At 45.8% G+C, this 22,446-nt stretch overlaps 1 protein-coding gene across 1 annotated transcript in view; it reads right to left on the reverse strand.

The window, feature by feature from the left end:
* Positions 1-1,818: 1,818 nt before the first annotated feature.
* RRAGD (Ras related GTP binding D) overlaps positions 1,819-22,446 on the reverse strand; it is a 37,567-nt gene continuing 16,939 nt past the window's right edge. The window contains exons 5-7 of the mRNA XM_090036595.1: positions 21,606-21,748; positions 9,721-9,869; positions 1,819-4,650 (exon numbers count right to left, since the gene is read on the reverse strand). Coding sequence (XP_089892721.1) covers positions 4,499-4,650; positions 9,721-9,869; positions 21,606-21,748 — 444 coding nt within the window. The 3' untranslated portion in view covers positions 1,819-4,498. The remainder of the gene's footprint in view (positions 4,651-9,720; positions 9,870-21,605; positions 21,749-22,446) is intronic.

The following is a 22,446-nucleotide window of genomic DNA, read 5'->3' on the forward strand; positions in this document are numbered from 1 at the left end:
CTTGTTAAACAAGTCATCTAGTTCTTTTTGTAGGGCAATCCAAACCTCCTATTAATCTTCCCTAGTTTGTGTCATGAGAAACTCATTAGTGCACTCCTACTTCTTGTGCTATGGCTAGCAACAAAACTGATACAAGATGAGGGACAAGCCTATCTACTGGAAAATCTCTCATTAGCCTGCTACTTCCCCTTTCGATATTACCTGTTGCTGTTCTTCTTTTGAGTCATCTTCTCACTTCCTCCTGAAGTCCAGCTAGTTTAGACCAGTGATTCAAAACTGAATTGCCAAGGCCCCCCAGCACCTATGGCATTGGGAAGGGCCACAGCGTACTGCAGCAAAGCAGCATGCACGGCTGCCCCTTCCAGCAGCCTTTGCCCTAGCTGCTGGTTGCTGTGCTTCCAGAAGTGCACTCTGCAGTGTGCACATACAGACAGGTTGACACAGGATTGGCAGGAGGGATTGTGGGTGTATGTGGTTCTAGTTGCCAGAGTAGCCATCGCAATGGCAGGGCTGTGCTTGCCCATTCAGATACAGAGGGGGAAGACTATGGAAAAAGCAGGCACATAAGTATGAGGTCCTGCCCCTGCCACCATCACCTGGCACAAGCTACATTTTTAGCTCAGTGTTTCTCAGTGAGGTGTCTCTAAATTCCAAAAAGTATGGAGGGTGCCCTGAGGCTAAAAAGGTTGAGAACCCCTGGTTTAGACTTAACACATTTCCTTTGCCTAGAAGGGGGAAAAAAGTTCTGTCACAAAGAGCCATCGACTAAGTCTGACACATTCTTTCCTTGATAAACCAAATGTTCTGCATTACCCAGTTTTCCCTTGATGTCAGACAATCTATTTCTTCAAAATCGCCACTAAAGCTTTACATGTGTATGAAGCCATCCAAACAGTCATAATTTATTATCATGGTTTTAACTTATTATGACTATTAAATTATCCTATAAATTCTAATCCTATCCAAGAAATCCCTAGAAGCAAACAACTAATACTCTCTCTATATAGTTATTTTCTTAGTATTGTTTACTGACCCTCCAGTTTATTGATTTAATTTTATGGTGTTTAAAAATGGATAAGGTTTATGAGAGTCATTTTTCAAATACTATACAAAAATGTAATATGACAAAAATATTACAAATACTTCTCCCATTCCTGCTTTCCTGATCTCCAACTATTCCATTTTTCATAGACCACGTGTTTTTCACCTTGTATTTAATTTCTGTTGTCTCCTTCTGACTTTTTCTTTCCCCCACTCTCTTCCCCCTCCCTTCCCTGGCTTTTCCTTTTGTCTTATCTCCACTTATTTACATTTTCACTGACATCCCTCCACACTTTTAGCTTTTCTCATTCCTTGAAGTCTCAGACCAGCAGAAACTCCCTACACCTGAAGAACTTTTTTCCAACTACTCAGTTGGTCTAATACAAGATATCACATCTACCCAAAAAACCTTGCCTGTCATATTACAAAAAGAATTTTAGCTGTTTGAAATTTTTCAAAGTTTAACATTTTTTAAAAGATCTCCATAAAACCTTCTCAAATTCAGCAGGAAATATTTGCAAAAAAAATTCCTTAACATAAAAGTAATGTAAGATTCCTAGAAAACAGAATCTCCCTCTCCCTCCTGCTTTTTAAACACAACATTGAGACCAACCATAATATTTAAAAGAAGAATCAAGACTAGAAACAGTAGGTTTAAAAAAACAAAAAAAAACCCCACCCTGGCATTTTACCACTCAACTTCTTCATACTTATTATAGTTTATGAGAACCTTCCCAATTCAAAAATGGAACAAAGTCATCTTCATCCAAGCGACAATGCAAAAACAAGAATAATTTTATTTTCAACATTCTCTCAAGCTTTAGTAATCCAACATAAGTAAACACATCCGAAAATGCTACTTTTACCCTGATATCCAATTAATAGTTTGTATGATAGCAAGTCATCCCGGTGTCATAATATGTAACCTTACATGATTTTGTAGAGGGCACTATAATATTCAACTCAGTCTTAAGTATAAGGCTTAAAAGTGACAGCATCTCCAAATACAAAAAAGTGTATCTATGTGTACAATGATTGTGAGTATATATATTTAGTGGGGAAAAAAAGCATGAAGGGCATACATAAGACAGATATCTTAACACTAACCTCTTTTAGGCTGGTTCCTTTGGTAGCCTCTCTATGGCAGGTAAAAAAAACCCCAAAACACCTAAACCCCCCCAAAACTAACAAACAAACAAACAAAAAAGCATTCTTTGAAGAATCTGGTCCAACACATGGAGCACTGGAGGTGATATTGCCCTCAGTCATATATCTCTTACAGCAAGTCATGAATCCCAGTACTATGCCACAAGGGTGTCTCACAGTCATCTCAAGACTAATATACACACACTATGGCCTGAGTTATGGCCATATCTCAGATGGAAGCACTGAAGAGTGGAGCGTGAATGAGGCAGCCATTAAATAATTGCTAATGCTTCAAGTACAAAGGGCTTTCATTGGATACTGCTATAAAAACTCTCCAGGGAAGGCTTTACTATATAGGCTGGGAAAGATAGCCTAAGCAGCTTTCCTCCCCAGTCACTGCAGGACAAAAACGATACTTAGTGTCAAAGGGCAGAATTGGCAAGAGCATCCACTTACAGGTATTTTCTAGAGTGCTTTCCCTTTAGCACAATTCTATTCATCACATTGGCATAATGCCTCCACTATTTTTAGGTGCAACAGACAGCAACGGGCTTGGAGAGCTGAAAAGCATCATTTGGAATTGTATTTTTCACAATATTATTTAGCAGACTAGAACAGCTCCATCTATTGGATAACCCCAGTATTTTAACAAGTCCACTTCTATTTAACAGACAAATCAAAGGAACCAAAATGTATCTAAACAATAAATAAAAAATTGTGCATGTTAGGCAGCAGTGAAGGGCTGAAAGCAGATGCTCTCTCTTTACACTTTCTATCTTCCCCCTTGCCTGGCACTCTGCATACATGATCATGGGCACAATAGAAGAATCTGAAAAACTGCATACCACGTTCCAAGTTAACTTCATAAAGAAGTATAGCATCTGCATTTTCAACAAAACTTACACTGATTTTGATCTGTGCACTAAACAGTTTTAGGCTACTGCTTGATTAATTCACAACATGAGGTACAGCAGCATAACTTACTTCAATGAAAAATATGCATCTTAACTTTCAAGTGCACTACTCGATCCAACAGCATATTCCAGAGCAACTGCAAGACCATGATCATAAACAGGTGTAACTGAAAGGCACAAGAGTTGCCCTTCCTAGTATGAAGGAGCTGGCATCTTAAACTAACAACTATAAAATGAATATAGGATTGAGAATGTAAATTTTACTTTCCCCGATCACTCCCATTTAAGGTGGAGATTAACTCCATATAAGAACTACTCCATAACCAAATGCTAAAATACTAGTTTCATCTATGCATTTTACTACAGAAGTCTATTCCCCTTCAGTCCTTATTCAAAACAACCATCATTGATTTCAATGGGAGGTACAGGTCAAGTGTAGAAAGCAGGATCAAAATCTAATGTGAGCAACTTAACAACTCTGCCATTCTAAAATTCAATTCTAGATATACTGAAATAGTGACACAGAGAAACTGTACAAACTTTTCCCTTCTACTGATTGCAAAAGCTCACCACCTTAAAGTAGTTTAGCATCTACAGTAAACCCTTTACATACTATAGGCTGTTCTTGAAATCTTATAAAATACCAATGTGGCATAAAGAAATTTTACAGAATAATAATCTTTATATAAAAAATAGTTTAGTGATGTATATTAAAGTAAACAATAAACAGTACCCAACAGAGAGGACATTACCAGTGGTATGCAGAAGTCTGGGTAATATTTAGTCAAAGGTCTGGTTTTACAAAACTAGTGTTTATTTACCAATTATGATCATTGATAACATTTTTATTGCTATCATACATTTGAAAAAAACAACACTTCAGTTTAGAAATTGTAAAATATATGAAGTTAAATTTGTATGAATGCCATCAAATCTTTTAAAAGTCACTGTATCACATTTTCTTGATTGTTTACTAATAAATTTGATTGCAGCATGTAAATAAACTACAGCATACATTTTACCTGACACCATGCATGAAAATCAGCATAAAAAGTTTATCAAAATTCATCTCCATGAAGAAAAAAGTGCAAATTATGTACCCAATACAAAGTCCACCATAGCTGATTATGCTTAATATGGCATGGAAAAAGTTTACAGCATTAAGAAAATTACTACAACATGTGTTCATCTCAGTGTTTATATACAATATTTTGCTCAAAGTGCTCACTGTAAATATGAAAAACAGATTGGATAAAAATGTTCAAAACAGTGCTTTGGGGGTTGGGAGGAATTAGGGAAGAATCCATGTGTTGTATCAGTCCCACTTCTCTTCCACTTCAATCAGTGCAACAAGATGCAGAAATGTTTTGTTGTCAACAATACTAGCAGGACTTTAGTTACAGTGGCACTCTTGGTGTTCCATTAGGTGTGGCTCTTTTGATTTTTTGCATCTGATTCTGGTGTTTTCGCGATTTTACTACTTTCATTCTCACTTCAAATACTTCATGTATGGCCTTGCGAAAACAGTGGAAATTGTAGTCTATTAATCCTAAACCAGAGGGGAAAAACAATTATTCCAATAGTAAGAATACAGCTTAAATATATCAATACCAAAATAGCGTATTGCACAGTATCTGAAATGGGACACGATTGAGGAATCTTTCAGACAACAGTCTTTCATGTAGTACAAAAAGCACATTTAATGGAATTATTAGCTGTTTATTGATGAGCAGGGATCCTGGTTTTCTCTGATTAAAAACTGCAAATTCTCTGATTAAAAACCCAAAATCCGTGATAAAAATTAAATGCCCCCCCACAGCTCCTCCCAGTGCTGCTGGTGCCCCGCACTTCCCCCCCCCACAGAATCAACAGCCCTCCTGATGCCCCTCGTAACAGCCCCCCATACCCACAGACATGCAGACACAGACATTGACACCCACCCCAGCAGGTAATTGTGTGCGAGGGAAAGGACAGGGCAAGGGGCAGGGCAGTGCAGGAGAAAGGGAAGGTGCTAGGGGAGTAAATCAAGAAGTGGGGGGGAGTGTATTCCTGTGCCCACTCCCAGGAGCAGGGTGAAGGGGTGAGAGCAGGGATTCCACTCTGTGGGCCTGTAACAGGGGGCCTGCTCCAAGTCAATCTCACTGTGGCTAGCCCACCTGTTCTGGACTAACCGCCTGCCTTCTTGCCTGCCATGCATTGTTGTTAATTATTTAATTAATGTTAATTAAGCGGGAGGCTACCCATTTCTTGCCCCGATGCCAGGGGGCGCTATCTGTGGCTCCGTTCTTCCCCTACACCGCAGCCCAAGCCTCAGAGATGGCATCCAGCTGTTATATCACCGGCCCCACGCTGGGCCCCAGAATGCTACTAGCTGAACCCCCTTAGATCCCTCCATTCAGGCAGCCTATTCTGCCTTCATTCCTGGCTGCATAGCTCCTTAAGCTGCTTCCCCCTTATGGGTGTGGTCCCCCCGGGACCTTCAGCTCTACTGGCCCTGGCCCACCTCCAGGCCAGTTGGACTCCCAGGCCCTCAGCTCTGGGCATCCCTTGCCGTGCACCCCCGGCCCTTCGACCCTTCCAGTCCTGGCCCCAGGTTGGACCAGTCAGGGGATGTCAAGATAGGCTGCGTCTATGGCCCAACTCTCTCTCTCTGGGGTCCACCTTCTAGACCCTACAAAGGGGGTAACACATCCGGTTGTGGGGGCTAGGGGTTAAGGCACCCCGACCCGCCTTTCAAAAGGGTGGTAACTGGCCTGGTATTTCCTGGGGGCTCCCGCGCCACTGAGAGCCCCACCAGGCCACCCGCCCCCAGCAGGGTGCAGTTTTAGGTCATGCCCAGGACCAGGAGACTCGTAACCACCCCCTACAGCTCCTCCTTACCTCCAGATGATACCAGCAGCCCTGCAGCCAGGCAATGTTGTTGCCTGGCCTCCCAGCAGCAAAATGCCCTGTTTATATGGACAGCCCTGAATCTAAAATGGCTGCCCACATCAGGCACCTTCCAGCTGCTGTCTTCTGGCCCTTAAAGTAGCAGGCACAAACAGTGCCCTGCCACAGGGCCACACACATGCTGACCAAAGGTTTGCACACAAAGGCTGACACCGCAACTCTGCCACTACGCCCTGCGCTACCATCCCACGGCCACCTGAATGGCTTTGTGGGCAAGTGGTGCAGGGTGAGGCAGCAGCATGTGGGCAAGTGGTACAGGGCGAGGGAGCAGCAGTGCAGTGGCAACCACTGTGTGCAAGCCACATATGTGCCGCCTGGCCAGGGGGTGAAACGGGGCTTGCATTCAACACCGTGCCCTGAAACCAGCTGCACAGCTCCGCAGTGGCATCTGCATGCAGGGTGGGGGGGCTTTGCAGGCAAGTACTGCCACCGTGGAGCCATGCCCTTCGCCCCTAGATCCTAGAGGTAAGTGGGGCTTGGGAGCTGTGGGGCAGGGCTGGGGAAGATGATTGGGGGCTGAGGGAGTGGGGAGTGCTTCCGGCTCCAGGTGGCACATCGCAGCTGGGAACAGGGCCAGGGGGTGAGGGCAGGGGTGCCCCTCTTTGGGGGGCTTTGCAGGGAAGTGATGCAGGGCACAGTGTCATGGTGTCTGCCATGTGCAAGCCGCACACGTGCCGCCCAGCCGGCTGCCCAGGGGAAGGGGAGAGGGATACTGGCATGAGGCTGGAGTACAGCTCCGTGGCCAGCTCTGCAGCCATGGCAAGGGATGGGGGCAGGGGCTTGCACGTGACACTGCTACTTACCTGGAGGTCCATTATGGCGGTGACGGCCGCTGCCTCCAAAACGTCCTGCTGGCGCCGCAGAGCTGTTCCTGTAGCTCTGAGGCTGCCCACTGGGTGGCAGCAGGAGCATGGTGGTGGCTAGGCAGCATGCAGCCATCCCCACCAAGCATGGCTCCACGGCAGCAGCGGGAGGTTTTGGAGGCAGAGCCAGTCACCGCTGGCACGGGCGGCCGCTGCCGCTTGCCTGTAGGACTGCCCTTGCCAGCGCTGACTGCCTCTGCCTCCAAAACCTCCCACTGTCGCAGCGGAGCCGTGCTCGGAGCTGTGCGGCCAGAGGCAGTGGCGCAGAGTGGTGGTGTGGATGGCTGCATGCCGCCCATGCACCACCACCATGTTGCCACTGCCACCTGGCAACCGGCCACACAGCTCCAGGCAGAGCTCCACGGTGGCAGCGGGAGGTTTTGGAGGCAGTGGCCATGACTGCCATACTGAGCCTCCAGGTAAACAGCAGCACCATGTGCAAGCCCAAGCCCCCATCCCCCATCTCTCGCCATGGCTGCAGAGCCAGTCACAGAGCTGTGCTCCAGCTGCATGCCAGCCTCCCTCTCCCCCTTCCCCAGGCAGCCAGCTGGGCAGCATGTGCGTGGCCCACACGTGGTTGGCACCACCACGCTGCGCCCCACATCACTTGCCTGCAAAGCCCCCACAGAGGGGTACCCCTGCCCTCACCCCCTGGCCCTGCTCCCACCTGCTCCTACCTGGGGCCAGCAGCACCCCCGCTCTCTCAGCCCCCAACTATCTTCCCCAGCCCTGCCCCATAGCCCCACTTCCTTCAATGCTCCAGGGGCGAAGGGCGAGTCTGAACCTGAGCCCGGCCTTGGCTGCCTCAGAGACTCAGGCTCTACCCTCCCCCCTCTCCCTCCCCGTCTGGCCAGGGCTGGGGGTTTCCTGCCCTTTTTGCAATTGGCTCCTACAGGCTGGAGCTGTGCCAGCCTGCAAGAGCTCATTGCAAAAGTGTAGAATCCGCAGATTTCTCTGCTAAAAAGAGAAATCCACGTTTTCTCCGATAAAAACAGGGAATCCCTGCTTTTCTCCATTTTTCCATGGGAAACGGAAAACCCATATCCCTGTTGATGAGTGACTAAAAATTCCATTCTATTCCTCTGAGGGCCAAAGCTAATATATTTAATAACTGATCTGGAAAGAGATAAAAAGAAAGGTTTGCAGATGATGTTAAGACCAGAAGAGAACTTCAGAGAAGTGGTAGGTTTTCAACAGAGCCCCTAGATAGAGGAACTTTTCATAAAGTACAGTTTAACTTCAAGTTAGTCTGTTAAAATAAAAAACATGTTCATTAAAAAGGATGTAAAATAGAAATAGAAAGTTTTTACTGATTACTTCAAAACCAACAACAAACCAACAAAGAACTGGCTAAATTACCTTTTAGCCAAACGGAAAAATCTTATTCTGAAACTCTGGTGGCACACTTTAATCACATGAGTGGGTTGAAAGGACATCTCACTATTATAAACACAGAAAAACTGTAAAAGCCTACTGGTGTTCAATATGAAGACTAGAGTGACACAGTTTGTAACACTGCGCTACAATTTTAGAATTTAGCACAGAGCTCATGACCTCACCCAAGGTTAATGCCATAAGCTCTCTTAGCTCAGTACTGCAGTGTTAGGAAAATTAAAGTGGAAAACAGGAAATGATACATTATTTTAAGTAGTTTAAATCTGCAGGTGTTTTTTTATTTTTATTTTTCCAGGAATTGTTTTCCCCTCACAAAAGTTCAAACAAAGATGTTACACATAAGACGGAAGGTGCCAAACATTAATCTACATTTTAGTAGAATCTTTTGTTTTTAGAGAAAGGAAACTGTTTAAAACATGAAATATCATAAATAATGAAGACAAGACCACATGTCTGTGGACAAAGCCTATCAAGTGCTATTGCTTAGTATGTTTTCTCTTTGAAAATTTGTCTTTCATACTTTACATTAACATGTTTTATGTTAATCATAACCTTTCAGTTTTAAAATAGGCCACAATAAAAAGGATAAATGCAGAGGGTATAAAACACTGGCATGCTAATACAACAAAAAATGGATTGAGGATGGGAGGGATTTTACATTTTTGTGGCTATTATTTTTTGCATAAGTTGCAATATTAAGTTAAAAACCAATATAGAATTAATATAGACACCAACCCCAGCTCAAGTGGTAAGGAGGTATTCTGAGTTGACCACACCAGAGACACTATATCCATATAACATCATTTACGCTGCTATGGTTAAGACATTTAGTGTGACTGGAATTCTATAAAGAGTGCTAAGTCCTCAGTGAATCCAGAATATATGTAAGTTATTCATTAGCAGGAGCGGAGATGACAATTTATTTTCTGCAGTCCAAGTGTCAAGCGTTGATGTTTGGTGCCAACAGCAATGGATTGTGTCCAAGAAATATGATTAAGATCAACAACACATATCAGGTAAGTAAACAACTCGATAGTGAACTAGAGTTGCCGGCACTGACCTTGAAAAGGATCACAGTAGTTATCTAAAAACTTTGTACTTACAAAGATCAAAAAGCTGCCCCTTCCCAAAATACAATTTAATAATGCAATTACAGAGGCAGGGAAAAGAGAATTGCTCATCCTGCTAAGAAGTCAAGGACACCAACAATTTTCTCTTGTATTCTGTGCATAGCATGTTGCAAATGCATGTGATACTGCCAATAAAGTACAGTGAAAAGCAAGCCAAGCCAAGCTAGAAACAAAAACATTCTTGTATTAGTACAAATGGAAATTCCAATGCATAAGACATTAACTAGATGACTCAAAAAATATGAAGTAAAAGTAAGTGTTATAGTATAAAACGTAAAATACCTTTTCTCTCAAAGCTTTCTTCTCTAACAAAGCAAACAAGAGCAAGGAATTTTGTCACTTCCTTTAAATAAAGAACAGTTGTATTATTTAATTTTATGATTGCTGTTGACTCTTTGTCATAAGGCGTTCCTGCACCGTCATCTTTGAGCCTAAAAATGCAACATAAAAAACCCACACATGATATCTTGTAATCATTGCATGAAATAATTTCTACTGACACAGGACTTTCTAGTGGAAAATCTTACAGTGTATTTATGAAATTCATTTTCAGTATCTGACAACATCTGAGAGGTAAAAATAGAATCCAGATCTCCTGGCCATTCTGTATCTGAACTAAAACCATTCATTTTCTCTAATCTCATTTACTACAAACTCATTTGCTTTATTAACTGCACCACACTCTGAACTTAGTTCAAATAAATACTGAGACTGGACCAAAGCAATTATCTCATAATTCTTAGTTCAATAACCTGCACAGGCCAGTAGCAGCTACATTGCTGGTCAGTGCAGTTACTTGTTCATGAGGTACCAATTAGTACAACTATATACACTGAGGAGAGATTTCTTCCACACTGAATGTATTAGGATGTAACAGCATGGCACATACAGATGTTATTCATCTAAATGGATATTTGGGGACCATTACCCAGGAATTTGAATCAATAATATGTTGTGACAGCAAGTTTCACTGATTCAATCTTTTGTGGCCTCCAGGTCTTGTTTCCAGAGACAAGTTATTATTAAGGATCTCTAGAATTCACACCAAAAGTACGTGGCACAGATGCTTCTTTAAGATGAGCAGTTTAATCATCTTTAAGATGTTCCACCCCTCCACCCCCTGCCACTGATTGACGGAGAAGCCCAGTTGCTCACTACCTGCACCTGATACCGCAGCTGCAGTTTTTACCTCCCAGGCATCAGGTGCAGACAGAGAACAATAGGGCTCCTTCACCAATCAGCAGCCTAGGGCGGGGGGGAGAGGAAGGGGCAACACGGGGGAAACTTCAAGATTAAAGCTGCTACGCGCTTTCAGCATGAATTCCAGAGATCCCTAGTTGTTATACATCAGACCAGTCTTCTTTGTAGCATTTTAATATATCTCTATCACTTACTCATCTCTTCCCACTTACCACAAATTAACATAATCAGAATTATTTACACAAACAAACAAACAAAAACACATTATATTTCTGCTGTGATTAAAGTGTTAAACATGCTATAATACCATGCCAGATGTTCATTGCATTTATGGCGCTATAAAAAGACAAACCCACCACTAAGAGATTCCACAAAGAAAAGCGTAACATTTTTGTGGTTGGTGCCATAAACTGAACATGTGGAATGCTCATCATCCCAATGCTGACAATCAGATGACTGTCAGCACAGGAACCTGGACAGCTCCTGGTCTGGAATTTGGTTAGCAGAGGTGCACCGATACATTGGTCCAATATTGGATTGGCACCTATATAAAGAAAATTGACTACATCAGAAATTGGCCTGATATGGCCAATATTCTGGCAGATAAATCCCCATGCATGCACACAGCCGCAGCACAGCACATAGGCAGAGAGGAGCACAGCCTGGCACCTTGAAGAACTACATGCAGCTGGTAAGTCTGTTGTAGGGGAAGGGGGAGGGAAGGGGCGTGGGGGACAAATTAATGCCCTGTGATGAGGGAGGGAGTAGGGCTGGGGCAAGCACTGCCCAGGCGGGGAGGGGTGCCGGACAGAGCCACGGCTTGTCTGGGGGGGTGCAGGGAGGGGAGGGGTTCCTGCTGCTGCGCGTAACCTGGGAGAGCATGGGATGGGGAGCATGTGCCCCCGGATCTGCAATCTATGTGGAGTGTGGGCAAGGTAGGCTGCAGCTGTGAGCTGGCTCTTACCGGTGCAGCAGGGGGTCATGGGATGGGTCAGGGCTGCACTTGGGGTGGGTGGTGGCGGCACTGGGAGGAGGGGCCAGGGGGGATACAGCAAAATCTGGGGTGACTGCAGCCCCCCCATAACCCCTCTCCCAGCACCACCGCCAACCAGTCTGAGTGCAGCCCTGACGCAATCCCCACACTGGGAAGAGCCCAGCACAGCCCTGGCTCTGGCCCTAGCCCACAGCTACAACCCACCCCGCCTGTGCCCCATGCTGATCCAGGGGCACGCTACCTCCCCATGCCATCCTGGGGCATGTGCAGTGGCAGGAGCCGCCCCCCACCTTCCCACGCCTCCCAGATGAGCAGCGGCTCTGTCCCATGCCCGGCCCCTCCCAGACAGCACCTGCCCCAGCCCCAGCCCCAGTCCCAGCCCCACTCCCTCCCTCACTATGGGGGATGTTGATCTGCCCCCACGCCCCTTCCCTTCCACTATTACAGACTTACCAGCTGGATGCAGCTGTATCAGAAATCGGATCAGTATCAGCCGATATGGCTCCTTAAAAATCGGCTATCAGTATCGGTCCCCAAAATCTCTACTGGTGCACCCCTACTGGTTAGGGAATGTCCTGGTCCTGATACGGATACGAACAACTGCTGATTGTTGGCACTGGGATGCAGGTTTGCAGAAAAACAACACCCTAAAGAGTCCTGTCCTGTAGCCCGTTCTTCAAGCATTTTTGAAGTGCTGGGTCCTGGCAAACCTCAGTGCACCATGAGCTCTCTCTGATGTTGGGCATACGGTATGCCCAGGGAATTTAAAAGAGGCATTCTTTTTAAAGGTCCAGGTACCTTGAGCCTGACATCAGAGAAAGGCTCTCAGGGGTTTGGTTCACTGAATTTTATGCCTCAATCCCAGAATCAGGCAGCCTGCCATGCATGTCTGACATGGCAGGTCATGCAGTTTGGGCAATGGGGCACAAACTTAAAATTCCTCATCCCCCAACTGCACAACTGTCTTAACTTGGGCCGGCTGCCTTAATTCACAAATTTTATTCTGTGCCTCTAAACCAAGGATGACTGACATGGCCTGTGGGCTCCTCTGAGGTCTGGATATCTTGTGGCAGGGGAGCGCTGACAGCAGCATTGCTACCACTGCTTATCCTACCACCAGATTTCCAGACCCAGGGGGAGCCCCAAGGACCAGATGACACAGCTCAAGAGGCCAGATCTGGCCTGCAGGCTGACCCCACACACCAGATCCGGCCTGCAAGGCCAATTAAATTGAACACCTAAACTTTGCTGTATCTCAGTAAGATGACAAGTACAGGGGTTCAACTGTTTAACATTTGTCTCCACTTTTTTAAACAGGCCTGTAACAGTGAGACAGCTTTTATCTATATTTAAAGGTCTATTTTCATTAATGATGGTGTATAAATATCATCATCGTTTCTACAGCAACTAGAGATGCACTGAAAAATTAATGTTATGGGTGATGGGCTTTTTTGGCTGATGTCACTGATAAATGCCACATGCATGCACACAGGAACAGCATGCACATGGCCAGGAATGCAGCCCGGCAGTTTGGAGAGCAGCGCCTTGCCAGTAAGTCTGTTGGGGGGGAAGGGGCACAGGGGAGAGAAAAAGTATGGGAGTGGAGATTGAGGCTCCCACGGTGAGGGGAGGAGTGGGGCAGGGCCAGGCACTGCCCAGCCACGGTAGTGAATGTGACCCCAAGGCAGACCATGGGGCAGAACTGTGGGTGGCTCATCCAGGGGGCATGGGGAGGTGGAGCGGTATGCAGGGGCACATACCCCCAGATTTGTGAATGGGGCAAGGGCAGGCTGCCCATTGCAGCCTCAGGGCCAGGGGCTGTGCTGGCTTCTTCCTAGCAGGAGGCCTGGGCTGGGGCTGTTCTCAGGGCAGATGGTGGTGGCAGTGGTGCTGGGATGGGTGGCTATGGGGGCGCTACAGGGAATTTTTGGGTAGCCAGTCCCCCCCAAGTTCCCCCCAGTGCCGCCACCACCTGCTGTGCAGGTGAGCCTGCCCTGTCCCCACCCTCCCCAAGTGCAGCCCCAACCCAGCCCCTCCATCAGGAAGAGGCCAGTGCAGCTCCTGGCTCTGAGCCTGCAGCAGGGAAAACACTCTCAACCCCACACAAATCCTCCCCTGAGGGTGCATGCAGTGGTGGGGAGCTGCCCTTCCTTCCCATTGCCTGTGCCCCTTGGGAGAACTACCCAAAGTCCACCCCGCTCCCCATTCTGGGGTCACATTCACCACCCTGGCTGGGCAGCACCTGACCCTGGCCCATGTCCTCCTTCATTGTGGGGGCCTCGATCTTCCTCTCCCATGCCCCTTCCCCACCCTCCCCCCTTCCCTCCCCCAGACTTACCAGCAGGGCACTGCTCTCCAAGCTGCCTGGCTGCATTCCTGTAAATTGGCTATTGGATCAGTATCGGCCAACATGGCTGGTTAATAATCAGCCATCGATGTCAGCCAAGAAAATCTTTAACAATGCATCCCTAACAGCAATATAATATACTGTATTTACTTGAATATAAGATGAGGTCTGTCCCCCTCAATCAACATGGGGGAAATAATCCCCTTGTATTACATTTGCATTACAAGGAAACTGCATTAAATTGCCTATCTCTGAACTGCTGCTAAAAGCAGCATGTGCTCTGTGATGGAAATTAACTATGAAGCTGATTAAATGCAGCCAACACTGAGCATGACTACAAGACTATCGCCCATATGAGACAAACATGTTGATGGGTTTTTTTTGTTTGGCCCTTAAAATAAATGGGTGGGTGTTCCGTCCACAGGGAACTGGCATCAGGCCTGAAGCTACTCCAATACCAGGCTCGCATCAAAAAGGCTGCAGCCAGCCATGACACATTCTTGGTGCCAAAAATGTTTGATCTTAGGCAAAAGGCAGAGATGCTGATGACAACCTATCACAAAGAACAGGTAAGTACACCCTATCTGAATAAGACGTATGGTATTGTCCATTGAACGTAGTCCCCCTCAGCGCTGACAATTTTTCAAGTCATGTTGCACCACTATATTAAATACATTTCTACTTCCTCTTCACTCTCACCGCTGAGCTGCACCTTTCTTTCCCATTTCCAATTATTTCTGTTTCTTCACAAGCCTTAAATGTCTGGCAAACATCCCTAAATGGGTCCCTAAGCAGTTCACTTAGAATCCCTTGTCACGCCGTCTGCAGCCTGCTGTACATGATTAGTGTGGCCCTACCCTCCATAAGGTGAAAGTTAGACCAGGTTCCCTTATGCCTTATCTGCATATAAATTATTGTTGGATCCCAGAACTTATGACAAAAGCCTCCAGCTTCAGTCATGGGGAGTGGGGTGCTAATTAGCACATGGATGGTTTGTGAGGGGTACCTGGAGCATGCACATGGAGCAAGCAGTGCTGAGCTGTGGGGTTACCATGGCTTGAAACACTGTTGACTCTGCTGAGCCTCAGCCCAATTAACTATATGGTAAATCATGAACCTTTTGGCTTTGTACTAATATCAGGCATAGTTTGTACTCACTTTAAGTAGGAGCTAAAGTATAACTTAAAAGTGCATTTGTAGAGAACCTGTGCTAAAACTTGCAGCATTTTAAAAAATGGTAAATGCATCATTTCTGGATGAAATAAGTCGATGAGTACTATATTGAAAAAATTATCAAGGGCCACATTTGTGACAGCCCTGCAGGGGAAGTGATGTTGAGGGGTAACCAGCATGGGTTTGTGCAAGGCCGATCCTGCCTGACTAACCTGGTCTCCTTCTATGACCAGGTAACAAAGAGCTTAGATGGGAAGAAGGAAGTCGATGTCATCTTCTTGGACTTCCAGAAGGCCTTCGATACAGTGTCCCACCCAATTCTGGTAGGCAAGCTGAGGGACTGCGGCACTGACGAATGCACAGTCACATGGGTGGCAAACTGGCTCCAGGGGCAAACCCAGAGGGTGGTGGTGGACAAGTCGATGTCGACCTGGGAGGGTGTGGGCAGTGGAGTCCCCCAGGGCTCGGTCCTTGGGCCGGTGCTGTTCAACATCTTCATTAGTGACCTGGACGAGGGTGTGGAGAGCACCCTGTTCAAGTTTGCTGATGACACCAAGCTGTGGGGTAACGTGAATACACTGGCAGGCAGGGACCACATCCAGGCAGACCTGGATAGGTTAGAGAAGTGGGTGAATCTGAACAGGATGTGGTTCAACAAGGACAAGTGCAGGGTGCTGCACCTGGGGAGAGAGAACCAGCATTATGGTTATAGGTTAGGGGCTGACTCTCTCGGCAGCACAGGGGCAGAGAGGGATCTTGGAGTCAGGATTGACTCCAGGATGAATACAAGTCGCCAATGCGACGAAGCAACAGGTAGAGCCAACCACACCCTGTCCTGCATCAACAGGGGCATCACTAACAGGTCCAGAGAGGTCTTGCTCCCCCTCTATGCGGTGCTGGTCAGGCTGCAGCTGGAGTACCACGTCCAGTTCTGGGTGCCGCACTTCAAGAAGGACGGGGAGAACCTGTAGAGGACCCAGAGAAGAGCCACTCGTATGGTTGAGGGCCTCCGTAGCCAGGGCTATGAGGAGAGGCTGAGAGACCTGAATCTCTTCAGTCTCTGCAAGAGGAGACTGAGGGGGGATCTTGTGACTGCCTACAACCTTATCAGGGGCCAGCAGCAGGGACTCGGGGAAAGTCTGTTCACCAGGTCCCCCCTTGAAGTCACCAGGAACAACAGCCACAAACTGAGGGAGGATAGGTTTAGGTTAGATATTGGGAAGAACTACTTCACAGTAAGGGTGGCCACTGGAATAGGCTTCCCAGAGAGGTGGTGCTCTCACCTTCCCTGGAGATCTTCAAGAGGAGACCGGATAGGCACCTGGCTGGGGTCTTATGACCCCTGCCACCCCCCAGTGCTCCTTCCTGCCCATGGCAGGGGGTCAGACTAGATGATCTGTCTAGGTCCCTTCCGACTCTATGATTCTATGTTAAATTAATTAGACAAATTAGATTCTATACCTGGAAAATTATATCCAATTTGTAAATTTTCCTTATATAGAATCTAATTATTGGAGGTTTGTCTTGAATTTGTTAACCTGCCACTATCACAGCACGGAAAAATCAACCCGCAGGTTCAGGTATCCCCTTTGTCCTCTCCCAACTTCTTCCCCCTACAACCTCTTTCCCCACCTCCTTACTGTCAGACCATGCTCTTCCTGAGCACATGGAAGTGAGGAAAATATTTGAAAAAAACTGACCTTGAAATAAACATAGCAGTTGCAATTCACTATGTTTTATAATCAGGGTTGTCAATATTCAAGTAAATATGATACCATACTTTACAGAAGCAGGTTTTCCCTTACAAAGTAATGTCACAAAAATAACCCCTTTGTTGTCTGAAACTTGCAAGGCACTAGTTTTTATAACATTATGAAACTTCAAGTATGAAGGTATAGAAAAGACTTCTAAAGAACAAAACAATTTTATAAGATTATTCTACTCCAATTCAGGTTACTGTATCAAAAACTACCATGTATATTGACATTATCTGAGTTGACCTTAAGAAGCCGGTTCCTAAATGTATTGTTTCTGTTACATGATGGTCTTGCTTTAGTTGGGAATAATGAATATTCCACATCTCTCAGACTCACCCTATATGAAAAGGAATTTGAAAGAAAAAATACCTTGTAGTCCTTTTCTTTCTGCCCCCAGCCTCAAATTTAGCTAAGCCTGCTAATGAAAAGGGATGAGAATATGACAACTTAAGGCAGCTGTAAAATTCATGAAGGAACGCGTGTTCAGGGTTGCCATGTATGACTGGGCTGTATTCATAGAGGACTACAGGCTGAACAGAATGGATCGGGTAGGAAAGAAGGGAAGAGGTGTAGCTCTCTATGTAAAGGAGCAGTATGTCTCCTCAGAGACCCAAACTGGTTCGAGTGACTCTGTGGGTCAAGATACTGGGGGGTGGGGGAGAGAAGGGGGAGACAAGGAGAAGGAAACTTGATTATCAGCGTCTACTACAGACTGCTACACCAGGAGGAGCAGCTGGATCTGGAATGTTTTAGAGAACTGACGGAGGCTCCACATTCAAAGGACATGTTTGTCATGGGTGACCTCTGTAGCAGGGCACTAAGCTGTGCCTGCTTCTTTAACAGTAGAAGCTGCCTGGCCAGAGAGCACTGCAGGGTAGGCAGAGTTCCACAGCTACAGATTGCCTAAACAACAGCCTAATGGAATAGCTGGCCAGCACCTGCAGGCAGTCAGATGACTGGAAGGAGGCAGGGCTCTGGGGATATATAAGCTCAGGGCTGGAGCTAGCAGTTTCACACTGTGACAAGGGGCCATCCTGAGGCCACACTCCGCATCGGCCTACCCACCTGTCTTGGACAGTCCGTCCGCCTATCTCGCCTGTCATGCCTTGTAAGTAAATAATTAAGTTGTTTATTAGGCAGGAGACTGCTCTTCATGCACTCAGCTATGCTGAGCAGTACATACACACTCCAATCTTCCCTACGCATGTTCCCTGCCTCGCAGGTATTACTACCGTCATCAGCTCTATACATCCCTGGCATGGAATTCTCTGGCTCCTGCCTCTCAGCAACAAGTAGTCACTGGGTTCTCTGGTGACTGGCTTTCTGTGCCTTTCTCGCAGATGTGTGCCTCAGTGACTCTCTCCTGGGCACCTGGCTCTGCACCCCCTTAGCTGCATCCCTCTGGTGCTATAACCCTCTGGCACTATGGGTGCTGCAACCCTCTGGCTGTACCCCTCTGGCACTATGGACTAGCCCCGACCCTGCTCTTTTTGCGCCCCTCTGGCAGTGCCCCTCTGGGCTCACTGAGCCTCTGTGGCTGCACCCCCCTCCCAGCACTCTGGAATCACTGTGCCTGACGCTGGGCTCTATCAAATCATATGCCCTCTCTCTCCAGGCACTAATGAGGCTTCCAAACCTCCCTTTCTAGTCTCATCCTGATCCTCCAGGCTAAACATGAACACAAACACAAGCCCCTAGGCTATACGACAAACTTCTACTCAGAGTAACATGCCTCTATTCTAGGTACCTGGGAGACTCCCTGTAGTCATGTAACACCTAGATAGCAGAGCAGGCCATACTGGGAGAGCTAGGCAGGTCTCAAGTAGCTTCAGCAGGCAGGAGTTCCTTCCCTATCAATTGCTAGAGAGAGAGAGAGTGTGTGTCTACTAGCTACAGCCTAGGCTTAAATGTCCCAGAACCCTGCCTCCTGCCAGTCAGGTGATGTCAGCAGATGTGGCCCATTACTCCCTTAGGCTGCTACCCCGGCAACCTACAGATGCGGAGCTCTATTTAGCCTGCGGAGCTCCCTGGCCAGGCTTCTTCAGCCTTAAGGAGCAGGCACATTCTAGTGCCCTGCTACATTCGCTCTGGAGACTGCCAAGGGAAGGAGCATGGCCTCAGAGAGCTACCCAGAGACCTTTGGTCACTTGCTTTGCTGCTTATAAGGACTAAGGCTCTAGGCACCTACAAGGTACCCAGGACTAGGAGACACACTATCCTAGGGTGGGAGTTTTACCTTCTTAAAGGGGCAAAACACAGTCTTCATTGTTAGTGTTATGTTACAGCTCAGGGGCTTATGTCTGTGTTGTTATTTGAACCAGTAGTTTGTGGACAAGGTTATAGGGGAGGTGGAGACCTCATTAGTGCCAAAAGTAGCACAGCTATATGGGCCAGAGAGTGCCAGAAGAGTGCGGCGACACTAGGCCAGAGGGCCTGGCACCAGAGGTGCACAGAAACTGGGGGCCAGTAAGCCCAGCGCCAGAAGGGCATAGCCAGTACAGATCTATATAATAGTGGTGTTTCATTTAAGTCACAGAAAAATGTGGATTTGGGGTTACTTTTTAAAAATGAAAATAGGGGAATTTTAAATCAGAGAAAACCAGGATCCCTACTAATGAGGGAGCACTTAGAGCAGCTGAATGCCTTCAAGTCAGCAGGACCCGATGGACTATACCAGAGAGTGCTGGGGGAACTGGCTAGAGTCACTGAAAAACTATTGGCGAAGATATTTGAAGACTGGTGGTTCTTGGGAGAGATCCCTGAAGACTGGAAAAGGGCCAATGTGGTGCTAATCTTTAAGAAGGGAGGAAGGAGGATCTGGAAAACTGTAAGTCAGTCAATTTGACCTCAATACTGGGTAAAATTTTGGAAAAAATTATCAAGAAGTCCATTTATGAGAGACTGGCAGAAGGCATGCTGCTGAGGGATGGCCAACATAGTTTTGTTGCGAGCAGGTCATGTCTTGTCTCCTTCTATGATGGGATGAGACATCCTTCTTGGATGTGGGAGACATGGTTAATGTCAAATACTTGGATTTTAAAAAGGCCTTCGATATGGTCTCTCATGATGCTCTTATAAAAAAAAAACTGGGAGATTGTGGGCTGGCAGAGTCCATGGTCAGGTGAGTTGGGAACTGGCTAAGGGGTCAAATTCAGAAAGTGTTAGTGGACTGCTCTGTACTGTCTTGGAGGGAGGTGGCCAATGGTGTCCCGTAGGGTTCAGTTCTTGGCCCCATGCTGTTCAACATCTTCATCAACAATTTAGATGAGGATGTGGAAAGGAATCTGAGTCTTGTAGCGGATACTAAGTTATGGGGACTAAGTTACGGGTATCCAAGTGGACCTGGACAAGCTGGAAAGGTAGGTAGAGCGGAACTGGATGCAGTTCAATAAGGATAAATTCAGAGCGGGGGGAAGTAACCAGTGACACGAATATAGGTTAGGAGGAGATGTCCTGGCCAGCACAATGGCTAAAAGGGAACTCGAGGTTATGGATGATCACAGAATGAACGTAAGCCACAAGTGTGACACTGTAGTCAACAGAGCTACCGCGTATTGGGATGCACTAGCCAATGCATCCCAAACAGGGCTAAGGAAATGATACGTCCTCTCTACTCAGCGTTGGTAAGATACCAGCTAGAGTACTGTGTCCAGCTTTGGGCACCGCACTTCAAAAAAGATGTGTAGAATCTTGAAAGGGTCCAGAGAAGGGCCACAAGAAGGATTAAGAGCCTGGAAGACAAACCTTATGAGCAGGGATCCTGGTTTTCTCTGATTTAAAAAAATTCCCAATTTTCGGTTTAAAAAAAGTAACCCCAAATCCACATTTTTCCACGATTAAAATGAAAATATATAGTGGTGTTTCATTTAAATCATGGAAAAATGTGGCTTTGGGGTTACTTTTATTTAAACTGCAAATTGGGGATTTTTTTTTAATCAGAGAAAACCGGAATCCCTGCTTATGAGGAAAGATGAAGGGATCTGGGACTGTTCAGCCTGGGGAAGAGAAGACTGAGGGGGGACTTGGTGGTCTATACGTATGTAAGAGGTGAATATCAGGAGCTTGGAGAAAAATTGTTCACTAGGGCGCCCCAGGAGATGACAAAGAGCAATGGCCATAAACTGTTAGAGGATGTTTCAGATTGGATGCAAGGAAGGGTCACTTTAGAGTAAGGGTGACCAGAATCTGAAATAGACTTTCCAAGGAGGCAGTGCAGTCTCCAACCTCGGAAGTCTTCAAAAGGAAACTGGACAGACACCTTGCTGGGATAATTTGATCTCAGCAGTATTCCTGCCCAGAGCAGGGGGGGTTCTTTCAAGATCCCTGCCAGCCCTTAATTTCTATGATTCATTTGGTAGCAAAAACAAACAAAAATAGTAATCTGTTGCTGGACTTCTTAAAAAGACAGAGAGAGAGAGAGAGAAAGATGTGTTCCAAGCTCTACACTGGAATTGAAAGAATGTAATTTTAAAAACTACGACTTCTTGCCATTTGTATGTTATAATAGCTACTAACTTGTTTAAAGTCTCCATAGGATAGCATGCCTATTTGGGATATTCTAGGAGACCATCCTTTTACAAATGTTTATGAAGCAAATCATTCTATTCTTTAGGTCTTCAGTTTGATTGCTATACAATACTCTTATCTAAAAAGGTGTCTAAAAAAATTTAATAAACACAGTTTACAATCTACTTACCCATAGATACAAGAAATATCAATAACAACATCTATCATGTCGCAACACAGCTCGTAAGTTTGCATATCCACTGGAGTACTGTCTGTCGCAATGTAAATTTTACTGACTACATCAAATAAAAAGGCTTTCTCAATCCCAGAATTCTGAAACACAAAAGAAAATAATCTTTATTAGAAGGGACCATTCTCTACAGCTAAAATGATAATTGTTAACCTCTCCTCCCCTTTATACATACAAAGACCTAGTACAAGTTAAGTGAAAGTTAATTTTCTAATCGCAATAGATAATTTATAATATGGTAATGACTAGACATGCTCTCATATGGATCAAGAGGTCTGTAGAGACATACATTCTTACAAAAAATTGTAATAAAATCTACGAATAATCTGAATAAATGCACGCTAGGTATTTTCCACAAAGCGGATAGGGTTTCCTGCTCCAGAAACTTTTTCTAAGCAGCAACTCTTGAAATTGTTATTCTAAACAGAAAAGGGAACAATGGATAACCACCGGTGCAGGAGGAACGGTCTTCTGATCTACATTTTGCAAGCTGTTTCTTCTATCCAAGAGTAAAATTAATTTCCAACTCCCCACCCATGCCCTGCAACTTGCTCCAAGACAGAAGAAAATAGAGGTCTATGCCATCCCACCTATATTACTGCCACAAATTCTTCAAGTGGGTCTATATACAGGTTTTCTGGGACAACCATATCAGCTACAAATATAGTAAAAACAGCCCTACATAACTGTGTGGACACAGCTATGTTAACAGAATAGCAATTCTGTCACCTGAACCTGCTGCACTCAGGAAAGGTGAATAAGTATGGTGACAGGAACTCCT

Source organism: Crocodylus siamensis, chromosome 1 (genome assembly GCF_052110815.1).
Source record: "Crocodylus siamensis isolate JL-2025a chromosome 1, ASM5211081v1, whole genome shotgun sequence".
Lineage (NCBI taxonomy): Eukaryota > Metazoa > Chordata > Crocodylia > Crocodylidae > Crocodylus > Crocodylus siamensis.